The sequence below is a fragment of the Mugil cephalus genome, chromosome 4 (genome assembly GCF_022458985.1).
Source record: "Mugil cephalus isolate CIBA_MC_2020 chromosome 4, CIBA_Mcephalus_1.1, whole genome shotgun sequence".
Lineage (NCBI taxonomy): Eukaryota > Metazoa > Chordata > Actinopteri > Mugiliformes > Mugilidae > Mugil > Mugil cephalus.
Genome location: NC_061773.1, coordinates 12,076,457 through 12,100,692, shown reverse-complemented (window position 1 = coordinate 12,100,692; position 24,236 = coordinate 12,076,457). Strand labels below are relative to the sequence as shown.

General features: G+C 42.5%; 2 protein-coding genes across 16 annotated transcripts in view; both read right to left on the bottom strand.

Moving 5' to 3' along the window:
• Window positions 1–963: 963 nt before the first annotated feature.
• Window positions 964–9,714, bottom strand: mybphb (myosin binding protein Hb). Of its 3 annotated transcripts, XR_007112581.1 has the most exons (13): window positions 9,426–9,714; window positions 8,196–8,264; window positions 7,882–8,016; window positions 7,079–7,246; window positions 4,834–4,922; window positions 4,547–4,742; window positions 4,318–4,457; window positions 4,007–4,166; window positions 3,316–3,452; window positions 2,270–2,456; window positions 2,128–2,181; window positions 1,407–1,438; window positions 964–1,316 (listed from the first exon to the last, which is right to left on the bottom strand). XR_007112581.1 is itself a non-coding variant. In XM_047582403.1 (12 exons), the coding sequence occupies exons 1-11, from the start codon at window positions 9,640–9,642 to the stop codon at window positions 2,150–2,152; spliced, it is 1,530 nt and encodes a 509-aa protein (XP_047438359.1). In that variant the 5' UTR covers window positions 9,643–9,714; the 3' UTR covers window positions 1,406–1,438; window positions 2,128–2,149. The 3 variants fall into 3 exon arrangements, 1 of the variants encoding a protein (XP_047438359.1); XR_007112582.1 differs by lacking the exon at window positions 8,196–8,264; XM_047582403.1 differs by lacking the exon at window positions 964–1,316 and having other exon boundaries at window positions 1,406–1,438.
• A 361-nt stretch (window positions 9,715–10,075) lies between these two features.
• Window positions 10,076–24,236, bottom strand: part of nav1b (neuron navigator 1b) — a 58,719-nt gene continuing 44,558 nt past the window's right edge. For 2 of the 13 annotated variants that reach the window (XM_047582396.1, XM_047582402.1), the window contains 20 exons: window positions 24,063–24,223; window positions 23,409–23,582; window positions 22,725–22,777; window positions 21,565–21,642; window positions 20,006–20,089; window positions 19,511–19,622; window positions 19,299–19,420; window positions 18,110–18,288; window positions 17,684–17,840; window positions 17,222–17,420; window positions 16,902–17,002; window positions 16,715–16,813; window positions 16,138–16,306; window positions 15,173–15,408; window positions 14,917–15,071; window positions 14,756–14,827; window positions 14,165–14,361; window positions 13,955–14,073; window positions 13,506–13,703; window positions 10,076–13,406 (listed from right to left, as the gene is read on the bottom strand). In XM_047582396.1, the coding sequence (XP_047438352.1) occupies window positions 13,323–13,406; window positions 13,506–13,703; window positions 13,955–14,073; window positions 14,165–14,361; window positions 14,756–14,827; window positions 14,917–15,071; window positions 15,173–15,408; window positions 16,138–16,306; window positions 16,715–16,813; window positions 16,902–17,002; window positions 17,222–17,420; window positions 17,684–17,840; window positions 18,110–18,288; window positions 19,299–19,420; window positions 19,511–19,622; window positions 20,006–20,089; window positions 21,565–21,642; window positions 22,725–22,777; window positions 23,409–23,582; window positions 24,063–24,223 (2,749 nt within the window). In that variant the 3' untranslated portion in view covers window positions 10,076–13,322. Of the gene's footprint in view, window positions 13,407–13,505; window positions 13,704–13,954; window positions 14,074–14,164; window positions 14,362–14,755; window positions 14,828–14,916; window positions 15,072–15,172; window positions 15,409–16,137; window positions 16,307–16,714; window positions 16,814–16,901; window positions 17,003–17,221; window positions 17,421–17,683; window positions 17,841–18,109; window positions 18,289–18,666; window positions 18,676–19,298; window positions 19,421–19,510; window positions 19,623–20,005; window positions 20,090–20,882; window positions 20,895–21,564; window positions 21,643–22,132; window positions 22,157–22,724; window positions 22,778–23,408; window positions 23,583–24,062; window positions 24,224–24,236 lie in introns of all 13 variants that reach the window. The other 11 variants (XM_047582397.1, XM_047582399.1, XM_047582389.1 and 8 more) reach the window with 11 other exon arrangements.

Sequence of the window (24,236 nt, the reverse complement as noted above, 5' to 3'; positions counted from 1 at the left end):
CAGAGCTGGGTCATTCTGCATCAGGCTCTCAGCACTCTTCCTTTCTATTTTGACACAGTAATACCAAGGATGTCCACAACTGGGAATCTCTGTCTCAAAAATCTGATTAAGACAGTCTGGGGACTATTTTAAGATAAGGGAAACACTGCTGCTAATAATTATTTAAAATCCTGGTTGTATTTTCCGAATCCTATCTTCAATTTCTATCTCCCTCTCACAGGTTCGATAACATTTTGTCAGCTGAGCCTCGCGTCCCTAAAATATCCAGAGTGAAATGGCGCACAGAGGCTAATTCTGTCACCCTCCTCGTGAACCCATGCATCTCTGTAACCTGGATATCTCTGGCATCCTGCCTCGTATCACTATGCCAGTAACTCCGAGACCAAATACTTACAAGATCAGTATTATAGGACTGGTATTATTATTATTGAAGTCCTGGCATACTGTGATGCGCTCTCTGGTTCGGTATGAGCCAAATGAATAGTGCTGCTGTCTCCAGATTCTCACTGGTGTTTTGCCAAAAAGCTTCATACATTCAGCAGCTGGATGGGACCGACTGTAGTGAGCGAGTAATAAGATCAGCCTGCCCATACATTAAGTCTCGCCACCGCACTCAGCCCTGTCAAAAACCTACATCTCTCAAACAATGCGTTAACATTTTAATGCGAAAAGATCTTTGAAATGAAATACTCTGTTTAAACTTGCTATAAATCCGAAATGACAGCTTTATAAAATAAAGTGTTCCTTGTTTAAATATATAACTTCGGCATAAACCGAAGCGAAGAAATGCAACATCCGAACAAACTTAACTGCTCTACTTGCACGATAGCCCCCGCTTCACTTCATTTTATTTAGGAAAGGGAATTAAGCACAACAAAAACCTTTTTCCACAAAACAGAAGCCTTTACATGACCTTGACAGTGCACTGAAACTTACAGAAGACGCCGCATTGAAAAAACAAAACCAGAAATTAAGAAGTTTATTGGTATAAACACGTAGATGTTACATGTAGTTCTCCTATGAGGAACAGTAAATTCACGCTGCAGAGTTTTTTTTTGTTGTACACCTACTATGTCGTTAGCCTGACAACTAGTGAGGTACACTATTTGGGTATGTGATAATTTAGTTAACATAGGCAGCACTGTTGGGAAAAAAAAAGCTGATTGTGGACATGGATGTGGACTTCTTATTGTAGTTGTAGGCATAAAGCGGTGATAACAACTGTTCTTCTTAACATATGTCAAAACTACACGGCTTTATGTGGTAGTGTGGTCACCAGCCATATATACATGTTCTTGCAGGAACCCAGCACCTTCCTGTAGAGATGAAGAAACCATTTAACATCTTTTTTTTTTCTCTCAACATTGTGGAAGGCTGTTTTTAGGAACACTAAAAGTGTCACGCACCGTATGCTGCGAAGGCCTCATTCCTTCAGCTCCTAATTTGGGATGGGAACAGATGAACAAATAACAACAACAGGTGTTAAAAGGGAGTCAGAACCTCAGCTGCAAGAAACGACTCAGAATCACATGAGAGGAAATATTACAACTAAACGGACAGTTTTTTTTTTTTTTTTTAAATGCATATGTTAAGAATAAGCTTTGTAAACACTTCAGCGCTGAAGGTTGAAACGACAAATCTTTACACAAATCAAAGCTCCAAAATCTTTAAACGCCACCAGTGTAAAGAGAGAGCAACCTACAAATAAAATGCTGTGCCCCAAAGGAAGCTACTGCTGCTGCTGCTGCTGCTGCTGAGTCGTGGAAATGTGATTAAGGGTCCTAGTCGAGCACACGAGGAGCCATCACAGATTTAATTTATGGGCGCTACCGCTTGGACCCTTCCAGTGGCAGAGGCCAGCTTTTCCAAGTTTAGTGCTCTCCATGTATGGAAAGTAAGTCATGGAGAAAGCAGGTGTCACTTCAGGACTCGTATATATCAACCTCTCCGATAGATCCAGTTTAATTGGTAGAGGCATTCATTTTGCAAAATGTCCAACGACAACTGCGAAGACAAACTGATTCCACAAATAAAGCGACTTTAGCGCATCTAAAAAACGTAAAGTCGATGAAAGTGTTTTGACTTCACAAGGAGAGAAAACACACTCTGTATGACAGATTTTCTGACCTGTGACGATGAGAGTGTTGACCTATTTCTTATCCGCATCTGCAACCGCTGGCTCTGTTTAACAGAAAGACGGGTTATTGATTTTTTTATTTTTTTTTAATCAAACAAGCAAAATGCTACAATGCTACAGCCTTAAACTTACGTTTGACCTCCAGCTTGCAGCTGACAGTTGCTTCTCCGTGATCGTTCTTGGCTCTGCAGGAGTACACGCCTCCGTCAAAGTTACCGGGCTTTCGGATCTCCAGAGAGCAGATGCCCTGGACGCAGATCTGCCTGTACTTGGGGTCGTCTCCGATAATCATCTGGTTCTTCATCCATTGAACCCTGGGCTGTAGAATAACAGATTTGTACGATAAAGATTGAGTTAAAGAAGCAACTACATTAAAAACACAAATATACAAGCAGTGGTGTTTCTGTTTATACTTGCAGAATAAGAATAAGCCCCTTTTTGACTGAAGTGGACATAAAGAACACCATACCATGTGGGTATGGTGGCAGTTTTAATGACACCGACATGCTGGGGACCTGCAGGGAGTGCGACTCATGTGACCTGGTGACCTGTCACCTTCATGGCCTCTCCTCCTCCTCCCCTACTTCAAAGAAGAAGAATACCATTCCTAGCCATCTCATAAAGCCCACTTATGCTACGTGGAGTCGGTGACCCAAAGGATTATGAGCCCAAAGTGGAGATGAGAGGCTCGGATAGCAGGTTAACGTGGGAGGGTGAAGATCCTCTGTATCGTCAGCTCAACGCCAACACACTGACAGATGTGTATAAGCTGCTGCTGCCAATAAACAGTTTAAGTAAAGCTCTGGTCTGTTTACACCACAACCTAATCTGATGCTGAATGCACCTTGCTGCTTCAAGGTTTCAGAAACCAGGACTAGGTCAACTTCCTCATGTTTAAGTTGTAAAAACAAATTATTGATGGTGAATTCAGTGACTCACATTTAAAATGTTGAGATTTGGTGGCTGAAAGATCCTAAATTTAAAAGCTACGGTATCAAGAAACCCATCGTTTTAGCAGGCAGTGGTGCTTTTTTAATAAAAACGTGTTTTCAACAGGAAGACACTGTACGTGTATTATGTGCATGTACTGATTGTGCTGTGTGCTATGAATTCTGTGTCTGTTTCCACTAATCTTTGGCGCAACGGGATGTTACGAGGTATAAGAGATGTCACCGTACTTTTGGGAACCCTCTGACGGAGCAGAGCAGCTTGGTGCTGTAGCCGACGGTGGTGGCTCTGTCGGTCAGAGATGTGGTGAACTTGGGCGCCTCGCTGAAGTCGTGCTCCTTGTACTCAGGGGGCTTGTACTCAATACCTGGGGAATGGAAGAGAAACAGACAGGACTGCAGTGAATACACCTTTGCAGATATCCTGTAAGTTAGCTTCTCGAATTGTTTAGAGAAACTGAAGGGATATCCTGAAAAGTCATGCGATAAAAGGATAATCTGGTCCGAAAACTCTGCTCCTGCAGACTTGCAGTAAGACTTCAGCTTTGTCACTGAAGAGAACTGCTGTATGCCGTGTGAGTTCATGGTAATGTTCTGTTACTAATGGACAAATTTCCTCTACTGCACACAATGCCTTCTGTTGTTGACTGTTTAGTTCCCAAAGGATGAATTCCAATACTCAACTTTAAATCAGTTTCATCTGTTCTGTTGTAATCAGACGACATCAGGGTCCCAGAAATAACATTTAAAACCTCAGGAAAAAATCGATGAGTCACGATGATACTGACAATTGCGATCCTAGGTTTTCCGGGGCCCCAGTTTGGATCGGGCTGATATCACATGTACGTGTCACCACCCCAATCCAAACTAGCAAAATCTGCCACGGTATAGAAGGGGGGTCATAGGGGTGGTTGTGGAGTACCTGTCTTCAGGATCTTGGCCTCCTCCTTGGTAACAGCGGCGCTCTCGCTAATTCCACACTTGTTTTCAGAAAACACTCTGAACTTGTAGGTGTTGCCCATGATGAGGTCAGAGATGGTGGCGTTCAGTCTGTGGTAATGCTCCAACACAGTGAACCAGTCCTGTGAACACACACACACACACACAACAAAGACACGTTGGATCAGCTGATTTGCAGGATGTCATTCATCAGGGGGATCCGTCCGTTAATAAACATTAAGTAGTATTTATGAAGACGTGGCAGCCAGCCACTCTCTGGCGCTGAGAACTTACTCCAGTCTTTTTGTCGGCCTTCTGGATTGTGTAACCCGTGATTTCTGTGTTTCCATTGTCCTTGGGTGGAGTCCACTCCAGAGCAACATTGAAGCCCCAGGTATCTGCAATCTTCACGCTGGCAGGAGGCCCTGGCAGCTCTGTGAGAGAACAAGCACGAGACTGACTGAGTATCAAGTGGCCCCCTTCTAAATGTCAACACATCAGAGTATCAACAAGTTTCGCTCACCAACAATCTGCAGGATGAGGGAGGCCTTGTCCTCAAAGTCGTCCACCTTCACACACATCTCGTACACGCCGGAGTCGTCTCTCTCGGATGTACGGATGAACAGAATGCTGTCTCTGTCTGTGCTGCGGACGTTCACCCTCTTCGTGTCCAGGGGCTGCCCGTTCTTTGTCCAGGAGACAACTGGTTTGGGTTTGCCCTAGTGAAAAAAAAAGAAAAAGGGTCGTGAGTGAATTGGTATGCGTTATTTATCGTCGATGTTGGGCGGCATGAAGAAATCTTTAGCTCACTGTGAAGGGGATGGTCAGGTTGATCTTGTCTCCAACGTAAGCGACGTATCTCTGCCTGAGGAAACGAGGCAAGCGGACCTTAGGACGGTCTAGAGAGAGAACAACAAACAGAGTGATCAGTGATCCATATTCATATGCCACCTATAGAGAGATTCCTTTCAAGGTCTTTTATATTGATCAGTGACAGACTGAAACGGACCTCAAGAGGATTTATTCGATCTATTCAAAGATGTGAGAAGAAAACAAAAACACAGAAGCCCAACAACTCTCAGTATTCAATCCATTGTGAATCATCGGGATGTTTCCAAACTTTAACTGGACCTAAGTTTAAGTCCCGTATCCTCTATGCTCTGTGGTGCACAGCTTTCAATTGTAGGTTATTTTTATTCTCAAGATGTGTTCCACAAAAACAAGTAGGGATTTTGTATTTGATGTGTAGACATAGGACAGACCTGTCAAGATGCAACATAGGTCCGCGACCCCTGCACCATCCAATGCTTTTTTGTTTCCTGTTTTACTGCGTGTTTCGTTTGTGCAATGTCACACACTATAACCTATTACAGGGAAACAAAGAAGTCCCCCCCCCTCATTAATCCCAGTAAAAAAAAATCGAATGTTAGGCTCTTCGAAGTGTTTTGCTCGGGCTCTTTTGTAAATCTGTCTGAGAAGCACCATCTGCTAAACGCAGCACAGCAACATTTGTCAGGACTCTAAATAAAGCTGCTGTACTGTAGTTGGTATATCACCTCTCTGCATGATTTGGAAATTCAGTGATTGGAAACACTCCCACTCACTCACCTACATCACAAGGTATTAAAATTCCAGATGTACAAAGCAGGACGCGGGAACTGTTGGACGGCTCCGAAAAGCAACCAATCCGTAAAGGGAAAGAGAGCAAGATGGGCTGAAATGCATCTGCCTATTAGAACGAATAGACTGCATGTTAAGTGTCTTATCACTTCGTACGGAGAGGATTAATGGACATTCTCTCTGCAAAGTCTTCGGCATGTTTCAAAGTAAACAGTGAATCTCTGGAAGTGTCATGAGATTCGGGCGTCATTCGAGAACTTGGATCCATAGCCTCCACCCCCTCTCTACGCAGAGGCAGCACGCTTTGGAATTTACCAACCTCCCCCTGCCCCCGTCCCCCTTTCCCCTCCCCGCAGCCCCCCACCTGCTTGCAGTCGGATTACTTGACACCATCGATCTTTCGGAAAGGAGCCTGACAACCCCCCCAGCATGAATCCTGTCAGGGATCACGAAGGAATGCCAAACCTTCCAAAGAAAAATCTGCGATAATAACGGCGGACATCCCAGATATTCTCTAATGCTCTGCGACGGTTTAGTCGGAAACCACTCATAAGTTGCTTCTATATGTGGACCACCAGCTATGGCGAACACGATTGGTGGGTGTGAATATCGAAATCCTGCCAGTCCAGCTGGGATCAAGTTGCCTTTCCTCCCTGTCGGACTCTCCATTACGCATAACGAGGATTTGCGAGGGAGCCAACGTCAAGCAGCTCCTCCTTTTAAAGCCCCCAGGGTCCATCACCATTTTACAGCGAAACACTTCAGATATACTCTCCATGATTATCGTCGTAACGTTCACACCATCAGTAAAACCTACTACTTAACAAGTGTGTAATTAGCACGCTGTGGCCAGGCTTGGGGATCAGTGCTTCAACTGAAAGTGGAAACGACGGAGACGACCACAGTTTTATACAATTAACGCCGCAGGTACGCGCCAACTGGACAGCTGAGAAGAAGACGTTGAAGCGAGCTGGTTCTGCTTGACTCCTGCTATTTACAGCTCCCCTCGCTTGAGACGAAAGGCCCTGCAAGTTTAAGGCTAGACCTGTGACACATGATAGGGCCCACATTTGCTTTTAACATACTTTACAAATAGGTTAAGCTCGCACTTACATAATGTTAAGTGGAACATTGGCGCGCATTTGTTGTTTCTTTTGTGCACTAGGTTCTTGGATCTGTCCTCACCTGACGGACTCAGTGAAACAATACAAGAAAGAAAGCGGCCTACTGATGGATCGCCATTTGTGTCTCAGGACACTTTGTTATTCGTACTTATGTATGTATGGCTGGTGTGTTAATTTTTTTCCCCTGTGTTTTATCACTCACAATTGCTGCAAATGTCTGTTCCTGTCGCTTCTGTGACAATTTACCTCAATAAAATTTGTCGAACTGGACGTTTTGGGCAGTTTTAATGGGACTTTCGTGCACTTCTTACCAGCGACCTCCTTCACCAGGACGGGCTCTGGCAGGGTGATGGGGGGGCTGCGGCCGCCGGCGTTCACAGCCACCACGCGGATCTTCAGGCGGTCACCGGTGGTCAGGTTCTTGATAACGTAGCGGCAGGACTTCTGCAGGTCCTCATTGACAGCTTTCCAGTCCTCGGCTGCACGGGAAAGTTACACATTGCAAAGGTTGAGTTGACAGAGTCGCTGTGATTAATGTGTGCAGGATGTGCAAACGGCAGGCCGAGTGGGTGGAACTAATGTCATTCACACAAACAATGAGAATAAATCACGACAGGCAGCGCCGCTTGTTTTGCAGCAATCTCAATTATCCTGTATTAGATGTGAAATTGCCGCGTGCCCATCTGCTAAATCAAGCCTGCACTGAACTGCTGCTGATATTAGCTTAGCGCTGTAAGTCTAAAAAGAGGACCTCCAGCCAGGACCACAGCAGCTCCTGAAATGCCTCTTGCCTTGTAGGGAGAAGTTAGGTAGCAATGATATAACTCTCCCACTGACACTTCAGGGACAGCTGCAACTGATATGGCTGACCCACATTAAAATGGGAATTTAACATTTTCCTCAGTATATTTAGGTGTCATGTCAACGCTGTGTTTCAAACTGAGGTGTAACAACACACATAAACCCAAAATTAGACACCGAAATGAAAGCTTTTCAAAAGCAATTCAAAAGGGCGGCAGACATTTTTGACATGGTGTATTAATACCACTATCTGACCCCTTCTGAACGCATGCCAGTACATGTTGCACCTGGTGCAAAGCGCAGCGGGACTTACTTCCATCCTTGCAGACTTCAATGGTGTATCCGTCCAGGCCGGATATTCCGATGGTCTCTGGCTGGCTCCAGATGATGGTAACTGAAGTGTCATTCTTGTCCTCAATAAACAGATCCAGGGGAGCACTTGTGGGCTCTGCAGGTGCCGCAAAGTAACATACAGTTATTCAGTGGGCATTTGCATGAAGGCGTAAAATCATTAAAGTGCAAGTCCAGATGGGGTGGTCCCGTATTTTAACACTGTTACCAAAAGAGGACAAGCAACGAAAGGAGACTCGTATCACTCTGAGATCAAGTTTTCTCTTTAAAGGTTACCTTTGGGTGGAGGAGGTGGAGGTGAAGGTGCTTTAGGCTCTTCTGGTTCAGGCGCCTCAGCAGCTTCAGCTGATGTTAAACAGGCATTTGCGTTATTGTTGGCGGCATATAATGAGCAGAGCGACAGCATCAAATATAATCCAGTTATGTACTTCACAGCTCTCTGTCTCTTCGGAGGAGGTCAAAAGATTCACATTGCTATTACACTGGGAATATCTTATCTAATTAGTGTCAAATGACAAAATCATCTTGGTCATTGAAGAGAGAGAAGTGAACAGGAACATGTTCTATTTTTGCAGGCTGGTTTACCATCAGCAGGTGCTTCAGAGTCTGCATGGAGCACAGCTTCCTCTGCAGCTGAGGCAGCAGCTTTTTTTTTTTTTTTAGTGAATGTTAGACATTAATAATTAGTGCATCAGGTTGGTGTTGTTGTAGTTGACGGTCTAATATTAGAACAGACAGACTGTAGAAAGTGTTAAAAAGAAGTAAGGTCGTGCTGTTAGCTTTGTCAAAAGGTCAAAGGTTCAAATTTTAATTATAGTCATACTATAAGACAAGTGTTGTAGCTCAAGTTTTACCGTCAGCAGCTGCTGATTCCTCTGGAGCAGCTGATATCAGAGTTTAAAAGTGACCAGCTGGTGCACGAGTTCAAAAAGAAGTTAAAGTGAGTGAACTAGGTGAGTTAGAGGGGAACGGGGAGACTCATCTCAGGCGGTACCATCAGCAGGTTCACCAGTGAGAACAGCTGATGTGGATGTTAGATCAGGTCCAAGTTAAATATTAGAAATTATATATAGGTATTTATTTATTTTTTTGCAGTGAAAGAGATGCAAGTGTGGGTGACACATTTGTTTACAGTGTAAGCACAGCAGTGATTTTTATTTCTAAAGCTTTTAGGTATTTTGCGTTCGTTAATACAGTGCCTTCACAAATTGATTAGCAGTGACCATTCAAAGCACTCAGTCATGCAGTTTGTTTGATTTCAGCGTCTACAGCTCCTCACCAGTAAAACACGGCACCTTCACACCGAGTGCGCACAGGCGCACCTGCGTAAAGTCTAGCGCGCGCTTACCATGAGTCGAACCAAACAACTTCGGCTTTAATTGAAAAGTTAATCAACTTTTGTCAAGGTTCATCCGTCGAGGAAAGAAAATGAATAAATGTGATCTGTATGCAGTAAAAATCGAGGGTGCATCGTGGTTCACGCGCCGCTTGCGCACTGTGCATTACCATCCGCGGGTGGAGGAGTTGGGGGTTTGGGTTCCTCCGCTGCCGGGGCTGCCTCGCCCTCGGCGGGGGCTGCCTCCGGGGCGACCTCAGCGGGTGCGGCCTCTGCGGGAGCAGGCTCCGGGACGGGTTCAGGCGCCGGCTCTGGAGCCTTCTCCTCCTCCTTCTTGGCTGGTTCTTTCTTAGCCGCCTTCTTGATTGGGGCAGGCTTGGACGGCATGTTGGAGGTTGCAGCTAATTCCCAACGGGTTAAGTCCTTCAAACTGTATCCGATGCCATCATTCCTGCGGGGGTGGCAGGCTTATATAAGGCTCAGCAGGTTCTGACACCGCCCCCTAATGAATTGCATGTAATGGATACTGAGCGCCACGCATGACTCAGACCACCGTGTCTGTTTGTATCACTCATTAGCACTCACTGTACATAATTAACTGTTCCATTGCTCTGTGGGGTCAGTAAAGTAGAAACATATGGGAAAACTTTTTTTTTAATCTTAGCTAATGGCATATGTACCACATTTATAATTAATAAATTATCAATTTTAATAAGCTTCATATCACCTCTGAAACATTTCTTTAGGGTGTTGCAAAATGAGCTTAACTGCTGTATGAAAAGATCAACACTCTGTAGTTGGCACACAAAAGGCAACAGAGTAAATATAACATGTATTTTATTAATTCCAACAAATAGTGATAAGTGGATGAAAGCCTTCAGAAGCATGCCTTATCCATGAAGTGGACCCAACTCTGAATGAATATACCTTCCCCTCAAGGACGTTTTGTTTTCCCTCCTCAGTGATTGTTGCCGCATCCAGAATGCCGACCTATTTACAGTCTTTACAATGATGTTCTGTACAAAATAGAGAAATGAAGTTTTACAAAGGATTCCTTAGAAAAAAAAGAAAAGAAATATCAAAGATCTTGAGTATTAAAAAGGAAAACATCATCTAGAATGGGTTTTCTAAACAATACGTTAATGCTAACCTCTTTTTTTCCTCATCACACAGCAAGTTTACATGCATTTACAACACTTAGAAACCCTTAACATTTGCACATCAGCAACATTAGATATAGCATGACACTTTTTTTTTTAAATCTTAGTTTTGTCCACAAGAAGCTTTGCAAAAATATGACTATTCAGCAACCTGTAGTGGCCTAAGATTTGTCTGCTTTCATTCTATTTACGCAAACTGTGAAGTGCTTATTCCTGCTAACTATTTCAGGCTAACGGTTTGATTTTGAATCTTTTCTTTATCGTCATTAGACCATTTACAAGTCCGGTTACTTCTTTTCCCTTTCGGGAAGACGACACACGTCAAATTTCTTTACGAACCCTGTCTTAAATGCCACACCAAACAAATCTCCTTAAGGCTCGGTATCACCCTCTGAAACAAGCTCCCACTTTTACCTCGCGGTGCAGTTTGGCCCAAATTAGGATCTCAAAGACAGACCATAACGCACTGCTTTTGCTGATTGCCAACACCAGTAGAAGTTGCTGCATAGTCCTGACACGCTAGTAAGCAAACACAAATCACAGCTACTACAGAGCAACAGGCACAACAACCAGTGAATGAGATGAGGAGATGGAGCGGATGGCTTTAGTTTAACCTGCAGTAACAGATCAGAGTGTGGCCGGTAATACCTGAAATATTTACAGTAATGGAAGTTATTCTCAGTATATGACACCAGTGACAGAGTCACTAGTGAGCTGACATCTTTTTTTTTCTTTTTTTTGCTCTTTGATGTCTTAAATTCATTCATTTCTCAGTTTGCAGGTGACCAGTCACAGCTGCAGATTAGCTTGAAATTGGTTAACAGCCTTAAGCAAACAGTGCAATACCAAAGCAAGAAGCAGCTCAGAAACTATTTAAAATGTTAAACTTTCTTATTAAGCTGTCATTAAAGTGGTCCGACATTCATTTACAGGATCTGCTTCACGTGAAGGTTAATCCGAGCGGTGAAACTATGACACGGTCTGGGATGAATTATTTCAACACCACTTACACACAACCATATATTTCATCTGTCATTTACTCTCTGCTTTACAAAAATCTACAAAGTATCTTAGAAAGCTTTTTTTTTTAAACTTTTACTTCTTACTCTTTTCCTTGGAATATGTGCTCTCCGTAATGTGTTTCTGTGTCGTGCACCCAAAATGTTCTCAAACATGAATACTGTACGATATCAACATGGGGTTACACCATACAACGTCTCACGTGACTTCACCGTCTCCACATAAAGTCTTCAACACCTCCTACAAAATGTCAGAATCTACCGTCAAAATCTATTTCAAAATTCTCTCGCCTTTTGACAGAAATTACACCAAACTCTTTGCTATCCTAACCTGAACGTCTACAAGATTATTTTATTTTGCACTAAAACAGTTTGGGACTTTTTTTTTGTTTTTTTTTTTAAAAGAGCACCTAAGTGATGATAACAAGCATGAGGACGAGAGATTGCGAATTTTGTGAAGTGCATGAACCGTAGTAAATGAAATGGGGATAGGTAGCTTTAAAGTCACTCTGCTCAGCTATTGTTAAGTGCTGCCATGGAACAGTGATAAGGCTTCCCCTAAAAGCACCTACTAGATGACTCATATAGTTATAAGGTGGTTTTCTTTATAAGCGTTTTCTATACATTCAAAGTTGAACTTAAACCCCTAACTTGACAGTCAATATGCATGATTAAAGTACAGTATTTGGTTCAGTATTAGATATTTGCACCAACTAATGTAGATAAAATAACCGCAGTGTAGCCTGACTGCATGTCCATAATATACATGGTAACTACTTTGAATGTCGGGAGAAAGACTTGAAGCAAACACACTTTTTCCTGAACAAACTTTAAGGAAAAAATCTGAATCTGATTCAAATAGCGTTGGCTCCATCTGTTTTCATCAGAGGATGTTTGTTATGCTATATTGTCCCTGTTTATCTAATACCTGATATATATGGCAACATTGGCAACACTATTATTTAACATAAAGCAGTGGATAAAAAATAAATTAAGTGCATGGAAAAAGCGATGTATGCAGCGCCAAAGTGATGAACTCCCGTAACTGATAAACATGTTTTGTTTTACGTAAAAGAGTATGACAGCAGGTTTAGTGTCTCCAACTTAAAAACCATGAGAAATGAAAATTAGGCTGCAAGAACGTGTATATTGAAAAACCAATCTTATAGTATTGAGCAACTTTTGTTTATGAAAAATAACCACGATTAATTGAGATAAATAATAATAATATGAAGAGCGTAAGGAACTGTTTTAAGATGATATTGATGAAAGCACCAGTATATTCTGCTTCAGTTGAGGTGACATTGAAGTCTTGGCTTTTAAGGCATATATTATTTGTTTCACCTGCTCGGGTTGTAAAGTTCAGGATTGCATATGTATAAGATTTGGCCTTCAGAGACTTATACAGTAGATATGTACCAAAGAACTTTGCGGTAAACAATAGCATCTGTCATGCTGTCATACTCTTTTCCACACTGATTGAGAATAGCGCCATTTTGACGAGCACTACATATCCCAAAAGCACAAAACAGGATGGACAGCGTGTGTTGTTGCAGAAATCCCCTGATTTCATAGCGATCTGTTAGCACCGATCTTAGAGTACTGAGGGCTAACATGGTACTAAAAGGATCTGAAATGTGCGACGTGAATGCTGAATATATATAGTTCACTAACAGATTATAGCTTTTCATTCAATACTTGTGAAAATACTGGATGTGTTAAAATGATTTTGAGTTCACAGGTAAAACGTTTAACCTCCCGCTGCGTGAATGACCGTTTAAAAACACCCAACAACCACTTCTGACGGTCCATTTGTTCCCGAATGTGCACAGCGTGAGTAATGCAAACAGAAATTTGAAGTGCTGTGTGTTAAGTGTAAGCTCTGTGTTCAAAGCTTAGGCAGGCTGGGGTCTTCCTTGTCTGGTGACTCAATGTAATTGGCAGCCTCTTGAAGCTTCAAAAGCATTGCCATCTACAAAGAAGAAGAAGAGAGAGTTGAGAAATCAGAACTTTTGCAAACCATTAACGATTCATCCAATAAAAGAAAATATCTTGACACAGTAGCTCGTACCAGAGGATCAGATTCCATGGAGCTGGGAGGGGTCTCTTTGTGAGGCCTCTCCTCGCTCAGCTGACAGGGGCTACCGGAGCCAATGCTGGGAGGAGGGAGGTGGAACAATTTTGCCTGGTCCTGTTGGGCAGACGGCCATGGCAGAGTGCCCCTCACCCACTCCACTGGGTCCTCCCATACGGCCTTTTGTCCATGGACCTGATGCGTCAAACCATACCAGAAAGTCTTTAGAACACAATGTTTCCTTCGAAAGCGACGTGCCTACTGAGACAAATGAAACTGACAATTGCCAATTGTTTTCCCTCTGCGTCATTGTGCGCTGCACAAAATAGTTGAACTGCGAAAGTGTGATGGAAGTGAAGGGTAGAGTTACTGGTTTTGTTTTTTTTGCTCTGATGATCAAAGCTTAACTTTTTAACAAGAAGTTCCAGTAGTCTCTGAGATCTCACCTTGATACCATCCTTGGCCCCCTCCTGCAGATACGGAATAATGGAGTGATTCCAAAGGTCAATGAACCACGATCGAAACTCATCCACTGTGACCGGACAGGACAGGAAAAAGCAAGGGCCTGAAGAGCAAACGTGAGGAGAAAGAAGAACAGTGAGGACTGAGGAAAACCTCACGAAGTCACAGAACGCTCTGACCTGAACGTTTCATACCGATGAGGAAGTCTGATGTGCTGTGCTTCTCCAGGAAGGTGTGCAAATGATACCACAGTTTAGGAACCCAGTCCAACACCCTGATAAGGTCCTCATTGGTCAAGCTCCTCTCATCTTCTGACTCCATCATCTTCCTGTGCAAATACCGCACGAGGAAGCCATTGGCAGGCTCCACGTTGTTGGAGAAGGTCACCATTCTGAGACGATGGAAAGCGTGTGGAAAAAGTCAGAGCACAAGACAGCCGTCAGTGGGCTAGACTTTTAGACACATAATGCATTAATTATAGTAAATTGTTAGCCCCTTTCTCGATAACAACATTAGATTCATGAGTTTATGTGAACATTTTAATACATATCACTCTATCAAGCTGGGATAGGCTCCAGCAACCCCCGCAACCACTATCAATTTATTATACACATATATATAATAAATTAAAGTGATAGAAATTGATTGGTTAAAGCTACCAATACTTAATATTACGGTTTTCATTTCACAAGGTTATGACTACACTTCTAACCCTTTGTTGCTTTGATAGTATATAAAATATATCTCATCATTAGTGGTTTGGCAACAGTTCATTTACAACCGACCTGAAGCTGAGATGCAGGCCATGGTTTGCTGTCATCTTCACCGGCTGATTGCTCGTTCCAATAATGTAAGGACTACATAGAGAAAAAAGTATGACATAGTTTAGGTTCCATTAAACTCTTACAGAGTATTTTTGCGGTTCATCTTTCAGTGCAGAATTTACCATTTATGATATTTGCAGGTCAGAGCACCGTTGACAAGTTCACTCAAGGAAGGAGTATCATGAATATCATCCAGAATAACTACTAGCGGTATTTCTGATGAACTTGTTTCCCGATCTATTTGGTTAGCCAAGTTAGAAAGATAAAGCTGCAGATCCTGAGGAGAAAGAGAGTAAGAGACGGGGAGATGAGAAAAGGAAACTGATAGATCATGACAGATAAACGCACCACTGTACGGACAGTAACAGTTTATTTTACCTTGCATGACTGGCGGTGCATGTTGAAAGTGACCACAATGCCGACTGTGACTTCGCGGGCGCTGCGGTCCACCAGGTACTCAGCCAGCCGGGAAGCCAGGTAGGACTTACCCGTCCCGCTCGGTCCAGACAGGATGAGACGGCGGTGTTTGAGCAGAAGACTGATGTAGTGTTGCATCATGGGTTTGGGAATGAGAGTTTCAAATACCAGGCTGTCCACACACTTTTCCTTCAAACCTGAGCATAGTGAAGGGAAATTGAGAATCAGCTGTGTGATGATCTGCTGCAAGAAACCACAGAGTATTATCTGCCAATTACCCAGACCAAATTAGAGTTGGTGATACGGTGCAGTTTCACACTGGATATTTAAGTGCTTGATAAGAATTGTGTTAATAACTAGGCCATAAAGAATTTACAGCATAAACTGGAAGGGCTTTAGTAAGAAGATGTTGTGAAGGCAGATTTGCCACCTCGAATGTCCTTCATAAGCAACATTCAGCTCAAGCGTTTCGCTCTGAAAATAGCTTCGCATCAAGCGTAGGGAATATATGCAGCCCCCAACCCCCAGGCAGTGGAAGCCTAGTATTCCTTAACATCTATGGGGCCCATGTGTCTGACGCTGGTGGACCAGCTGGGCCTGGCTGCTCCGAGATCAAGTTACTCAGAGCCCCGTCTGAGCTGCCGCTGCTTTCCCAGCTTTCCGAGCACTTCGCTCCATGAATTCCTACATGCACATGTGCAGAAGGGTTGACTGGCAGAGCAGGACTGCGACTCTTCTCCATGATCACAGGTTTAGAATCGCTGATGAGCTCCACATAGTTACAAACTAAAACAATGTATGGTATCAATGCAATTTACAGCCTATGGAACACTTTCATTCTAATGAGATCATAATGTCATCTCTTCTGCTCTCTTTCAAATCTATGACAAACTCAAATGTTAAAGTTAAAAAGTTTCTTTGTCGACCTTTCAGAGACACAGTGATGCTGCTGGGGCCTCGGGACATGCAGCGAGAAGGCTGAGTCTCAGGAGCTTCTCCTCCCAGGACCCTCTTAATGTGACCCATACTGTAACTGTAGATGGAGTCTGTAGACAAGCCCAGACTGGAGGTGGGGTCCACCTTGGCTATGTACACCTGGCACAAAAAAATAAACAAAATCACTGAAAGAACTGAGTAAAATGATCGAATGTAAATCTGTTGTTTGCAGAGAGAAAATATGTTACAAGAATCAAGAAACAGGCTTTCAGTGATGTTTATGAGCTAGCTTAGCATACATACTCCAGGCTGAATCATATTTCCGTACTAACAATAACTGACAGTGAATGACCTTATCCCACTACAGTAAAGCCGGAAGTTCACAGAGAACGTAAATATAATTTCTGGGTCCTAGTTTTCATCACAGAGCCGCAGATGAACTCTTTCAAGGATTAAGATGCTATATTTAATATGACAGCTGGATCTCAAATGTGTGTTCATGCAAACTGTACATTCAGGTCTAGACCAGGCCACAGTGAATCAAGTTGTCAGAAGGAGGCATTTCACCTTGAATGCCTGACTGACTGCTGAGTCCAGCATGACCCAGTCCATCCTGCCGTTCACCCTGACAGTGCCGACAAAGAAGTCCTGCTGCTTCACCTCCTGCTGAGACAAAGTGAAGTCAATAGGAGATACGACTCATTTAAGAGGAGGAAGGTTTAGAAAAGTTACCGACAAGAAACAATGTTCTTACATCTTTGAAAACATGTAGATCCGCCACACAAACCACAACCCTAACACGGTGATCATCTCTCTGTGAGGAAAGGCTGAGAGAATCTGCAGAGTGGACGTCTGCTGAGGAGTAAATAAGAAAATAGAAACAAAAAAGAAAGAAAGTGGTTTATGAAGCATCTCTAACACAAGTTGCACCAAGCAGTATACAGTATATATATTTCACTACCAAAAATTTATAAATACAAATGTGGATATCTGACCTTCAAATTAAAAGCAGGTAATGTAATTACAATTAATTACTTTCATTTAATTTTCAACACGTCAGACAGTGAACTGTACCTGAGCTGCTCCCTTCACTCAGCCCTCTGCTGTAGCTTTTGGGCATGTGCATGGCTACTGACTGTCGAGGTGATGAACTTCCCAGAGCAGTGAGACCTGAGGACTGGGAAACAGAGCTTGAGGGTCCGGGAGATGGACAGGGAGACAGACTACCTGTCTTCAGCTGGTCATTCTCAGCCTTCAGGTTCTCCACTGTCCTCTACAAACCAAATTGTAAGTGTCACTGCACTGTTCACTAACGAGAAAAAGTGCTCTTTACAAAGTGCTACTGTGCTGCAGATGTTTGTGGGTGTGAGCTGAAGATGTATTTTTATACGTATAATACAAGAGGGAAACAGGACAGGACCAAATCCAACATGCATTCAACTATTTAAACCGGCGAATCTATTACAAGGCAAACCTCCAAATATTTAGGCCTGTTCATTTTTGTGAAAGTGTCAAAAAGTAGCACATTACACGTACCTGCATGTTGTTCATGGCCTCCTGCAGCTGCTCCAGCTGATGTGCAGAGCTCAGAGCCTCCAGGCGGATGTCTGTCAGCTTACGCTCCTTCTCCCACAGCTCCGAACGCAATTCAGTTACAACTTTGTCATCCTCCTCCTCACCCCCTTCACAGAGTCTGTAGACATTCAGTTCATAAGATAAAGCCACAGAAGTGCAGGAAGGATCAGTTGAGTGGCAGAAAGAAAACATTGTATTAAAATTCTAAATAATGGACCACTTCATATACAGATGAATCAGAAAAACAAACAGGTAGAACAATACGCTTATATACAGCATAGTTTGGAAAACATGTATTTACTCAACAGTTTTAGACAGTGATATCAATTTATTCTCGTTACAATGTAACATTAATAATAAGATTTGTTTTTGTGCAGAAAAGTTTACCCAGATGATGATGCAGAGGCGGCAGATTTCATTGACGACGGAGGGTTATCGCCATCATGATGCACCTTGGGAGAGGAAGGTGCTGAGGATTCTGGGGTGGCAATCTCTTCAATGTCAGCATATGGGCCTGTGGGCTTGGAGCCCTTCTTACTAAAAGCCTTGTTGAAGGAGCTCCGCAACTGTTGAGAAAGCAAATATGAACCCAATGATTAACAACAAATTAGCTTAAAAACAGACCAAACTGGTGCTTCTTTTGTTATGGAGTGATGAAATGAATATCCAAAATCCTCACAGTAAGATCTCTAATAGAGAGAACTCCTGTGTTCAGGGTTACATCTGTAAATACACTGGTAGTGTCTTACCCATACATATGGATTATTATATCAAAACACCACATGAATCTACAAATCAACATTGACAGTGTTCACAGTGATTTAGTCAGTTTACAAAAACAAGGATGACGAACTGTTTCCGAACAGGCATGACTCATGAACTGCATGCAGGCTGGAGAGAGTTGAAGGGGTTTAAAGTTTATTTACTATAGCAACATCACTCACCTCAAAGACCTAAAATAAAAAGCAGGGCAGCATGAAGAAGAGACCAGAGTCATACTTATTAACAGAATTGGAATAAGATAGGAGGAGAATCTCGCACACACACTTACATGCAGGGGTATAAAGTAGGACTCAACGGACTATTTTACACATTAAATGCAACATAAACAGAAAGACCACAGTCAGTGGGCACTCTGGGTCAACATTTACACTTCATCTATATCTTTGATGTTTTATGCAATTGGTATATATCTTGATTTCAAACACTTAAGAGTACGCCACCATTTCAATACAGATACTGTATGATGAGTGCGCGTGACATAAAAAACACAATTGCCACCTTGTGGTTGTTTGCCTCCATCAACTAGTAAAGTTGCAGCATCACACATTTATGTGTGCCCAGACTGCTACAGTGTATGTAGTAAAGACTTTGAAGGAATATTTCTGAATTTATGATATTTTGAATTGATGAACATTATGATGTCATAATGAAGTTGGACCTTTAACCTTTTGGATAAGACATGTCTGTTTTTTCCTGTCATATCCTAATGTTGTAAATTTCAGACTTCTTGCCAACTAATTAAATCATACAGAAAGTCACAAATCATTGTGATCATCGTCCTCCATTCCCTCACCCAGCTCTTCTTTTTCTTCTTCTTGGCCTCCTGCTCCTTAAGACTCCCCATACTTGAGTGGCTGGTGGTGCTTGTCAGACTGGAGATGCTTTCTGATGAGTTCTGGCGATTGATCAGCAGCTCTGAATGTCAGAAAGAAACAGTTGTTGAATACTGAGTTTTAGTCTTTTGGGGGTCCTAATTGTATTGCATATTCTCGGCACGTTCTGTACCTTTAGGCGTGATGTCTGGATTACTGAGAGCACCGTGGATGATTTCCTGGGCTTCTGTGTTTTTGACCTTCAGAATCTCAATGGTGTCTTTCAGTTCAGTGAGCTCAGAGTCCTGAAGAAGGGAAACGTCCAAATGTGTCCGTGTTAGCAGACAGGCTGGTAACTGAACCAAGACTCTTCTGAAGCAAGGATGTGGAATGACTATTAGCTTTCACAGGGGATGTCATGTTGTGTTGAGCAGCTGATAACAGCATGGAAATCCCACCATGCAAACCTTTGACCCACATCTCATTTCCAGAACAATTATGTCCCTTGGTAGTGTCTATTACACTGACAAATGCAACAGTAATCATTTTGCATTGTTGCTTATGTAATAACACGGTTTCAGTCTTTATTTAAGGGAATCTGTTAATTTCCACATTATACATAATTGAATAAAACTAATCAGTGACACATCTCAGCAGCAGTGCTGTATTTTAAGTATCATGACATTACCTTTTGCTCTGAGGACACTGACAATGTCTGCAGGCGTGCCGTCATCAGCGCCAGACTCTGTTCGAATGCTGCTACCAGATTAGCCTGTAAGAGAAAGACATGGGGGTAAAAAGTCAGCAAGAGGCAAGAGAGTGTGTGTTGGAGAGGGCGAGGGAGCAGACAGGTATGAGTCACCGACTGAATCAAATTGGTCTGCAGCCTCACACACTCACTGAACGTCAAACAAATGGCTTTCTCCATCTGCTGGGAGAGGAGGGAGGGGATGGGATAGCGGACAGCTGTGGGTGATGTCAGAGATGAAAGAGGACTTTGGAGTAATTGTGGTGACAGAGACCAGCGGAGTGACAAACCTCATCATCCTCATGTAGCATGTTTGACCTTTAGGTGCTTAAGGCATTACTGCCGACAAGTGATAAGTAGTAGTTTGGGGTGATTGCCTATTGTCAACGTTCCTTTATATTATGGTTTACACTTATCTAAAAATAAAATACTATAAGATAAGATATCATTTCACTGTGCCTTTAGTGTTGAATTATCTGTTTTTTTTTGTATTTTTCTCCATTATTACATTTGTCTATGTCCATCCTATGTATTGGAATGTTCAGGATGGTATGGCAACCAAACCTGCAAATTTAAACTGAAATGATCAGGCATGTTTTGATAATTGTTAAACGATTTGACACTTAAGCAAGGGATTTTCTATGAAAAATGAAAAATAAAATAATAGTCTGAGCTCCAGTCAACATGCTTCAGAGTGGAAGGATTGGCCATGACACCCCATAGCGTAAGCACAACACAGAAGATGAGATGATCACTGGTGATCCACCAAGCACCGTGAGAGAACACATGGTTCTCTGGAAGTAACGCTCTAACAAACCTGGCCTAGCTGCTACACCAGACATCCAGAGGTGTGGGTCAGTGGGAGGCAGGCAGGGGGGGCAGCAGTGAATCCAGCAGTCAAAACAGCCAAGAGTGTAAAAGAGAGGGACAATAGTGTTAGGTGTGGGAAAAAACTTCTAATGACAATAAAGAGCTGGGCCTCATATAGTCACTTCACATGTCCAGAACACCCAAGATAGCAGATAGCAAAGCCAGTTGGGAAAAGGTGCAAAAGAAGACTGGTTATCTATGGGATCAGGATCTGTGCTGTTTAGGTAGAGGCTGTGTCAATAAAATGTCCAGATTCATGCATCATAAGCTGCATGATGAGAGCAAACAGGGAGAGGAAAGCTGCAGGTAACACTGATAGAAAGAAAGAGTTATGAGCCAACAGTTAGGTTTAAGGTTAAACAGTACAATACATGTGAAGGTTTTAACGTGTGTGTGTGTGTGTGTGTGTGTGTGTGTGTGTATGCATGAATTGAAGGGAGAGAACTGGAAATATGGCATGGCGCTAGAGTGTTAGTAGGGTGGCAAATCTGAAATTACATTTTATGACTGAGTAGTCCTTTCTTTTGTTCTTTTTTGTTTTCTTTTTTGTTATTTAGTCAAATCCCATAATGTTTCAATACATTAGCATATAAGCTTAGAAAAAAAGAACATGTGGAAGTCATACATACATTGGCAGAAAGCTGCATGGTCAGGTTGGCAACCTTCTCCTGGGACGACTCCAGCTCTCGCCTCAACTTGCGGATTTGCTGCAAAACAAATTACAAATCAAGCCTACGAAGTACTGACATAGTATTACACAGTACGCTGGACAAAAAGCCTCATTTGTTGTGAGAATGATGAAATGGAATGTGTTAAATGCATTGGTTTGATTGGTTATCTGCACAAATGTGAAAACAACAAAACAAATGAAGGTTATGGCTCCACAAACGGTAAATACACTGAAAACCAACAGAAATGGGATGAAAGCCATTTTTTCTCATGCACTGAGAATTATACAATGTCTTTTATGACAGTCTTTATTAAAAGTTAGATGTTGGTGAACACAGACTGTCAGAGATAAAACAAAATGAACTGAGTTACGAGCTCCTTAGATAAAGAGTCATGGTCACAGACTGTCTGGACAGATAACAGCATATGAAGACTGGGTCTGTTTCAACAGGAAATGATGGACAGTGGATGCAGAGGAAAGGCACAATGTGATATGTGATTTGAAGACTTTTGGCACGTTGGCCTTACCTCCCCTTGTATCCTCTCCTCATTCTTAAGGATGCATGGCAAAAGCAAGAAGGATAGGGTAGAGGGTTAACTTTAGAGGGACAGTTGTGAAAACTAAGCACTAACAGTAACAGTTTAGACGACCCTGAAGCCTGTTTGATAAAATACAGTCTTAAAATAGAATACCCACAGGCCATGAAGGGATTTTAATCACCTGGAGAGGAATTAACTTTTTATACAATACATGTCAGGCTCTTTTTCATGTCAAAAAAGTCAGTCATTATAATTAAGGCAGTTAGCAAGGATTTTCAGAAGGTCAAAAGACCATAAAAAGAAGACCTTAAGTTGGTTAACACTGGAATCCATCTCATCGGGCTTAAAGCTCTGCTCATGTGACTGTACTACAGTGGTCGGATCTGTGAGGAATAACTGGCAACTGAGGGTGTGTTTTAGGTCTATGCTAATGGCACAGAGAAATGTTTGTCTATTCAAAAACAACACTGAATGTACCTTTTATGCAAATGTTTGCCTCAAAAAAACATACTTTTTGAAAGTGTGTGTCCTTTGCCAAATAGTTTCCCAGAATGACTTGTCAGAGGTTCAGTCTACTTACCGCGGAATAGCTGGATGAAGCATTGGACGCCAAGGACAAAACAGAGCCATGCACTGAAACGGGATAGGTGAGAGATATGACTTATTATAAATTAGAGTTTCATTCAAAATAGGTTTCATGTATTAACACCATAGCATAACATAAGGGTTTTAAGAAATGTTGGTAATTAATAAATTATCTTTGCCTGCAATTTCTACATGCCCTGTCAAAAATAAATGAAAAGTATTTCAATTTTATGGCTGACAATCCAAAAATCAAACACCTCAAAATTACTGTACATATCTATGATGTTTTTAAGATTGTGAGTTTATTCATTAAAAAATACAGTTTTGATGTATGTGATAAAGATGTACCGAATAGATGTTTTTTCAAACAAAACAAAACATCTATGGCACCGAAATACACTATCTCATCTAAGTGGTAGTTTAGTTCTTTCATCTCTCAATTATCTAAAACCAGGTTTTAAACCATCTGCGCCTCGTTTGGAATGTTTTGACCACAGACAGTGGCTTTAAATCTTTGAATAACTCACTATTAGTCGAAAATACTGCTGCTACAAAGACGCCTCTGCACTTGTCTTGTTCTTAAAAACATATGTCTTTTTGACATTTTGCCCAACAGAGAAAACTTGGGCCAGACTCTGAGGCCATGTTGGGATTTTGCCCTGCAGGGAGACAGGCTCACCATCATCCCCCGGCTCACGGAAAGACCCGGACCGCATCATGCTTTTTGGCCGGTCAGCCAGGGACATACTGCTGCCCAGGGGGGAGGATCCATAGAGATCGCAGGCTGAGTCACTGGGGGGGCCTATGCTGTTGGAGCGGGATATCCTTGGGGTGCCACTGGAAATTGGGGCAACTATGATAAAACACAGACAGAGACAACTGTAGGGTCCATCCAACACATACACACAGTATGCCTTCTCCGTGGTATAGCCCCCTTATTCTGATGACTCAGTGTAATGCAATACTGAGGTTCCACAACAGTCAAAGTGATAAATATAGCCCAGCTTGACCCCATATTGCCTTTATCTTCAGCATATTTCAGTCTAGAACTCAAGTCTAAAAGGTTGTAGACATGGAATAATCATATTCACTTGAATAAATCTCATACTACATTATTTGGCCAAAATTATGCAAACGCAAATTCCCCTATTGATAATCTGTGTCAGCGCCGCTTAACTTTAAAAATGGGACTTTCCTTTAAGTGTGAACTCAATCTCCCTGTCCTAAATAATCCTCGACGATAAGACCGGTGGCTTATAACAGACCGAGTCTCGTTAGCTTCAGACGTGAGAGTTTTTAGAACTTGGCAGCCACATGGAACGAGCAGACTCACCCACGTTAGTGAGAGGAGCCTTGCTGGAGGAGGGGTGGAGAGGGCGGGTGGGAGAAGGCAGCTGAGGGGGGCTATCGCTCTCCGTCATGGCGACTATAGTGTGGGAGTGGCGCCTTCCCGGCTTGCTGCTTTCACTCTCTGACAGGCTTGAGCTGTAACGTCTGAAGAAAAAGA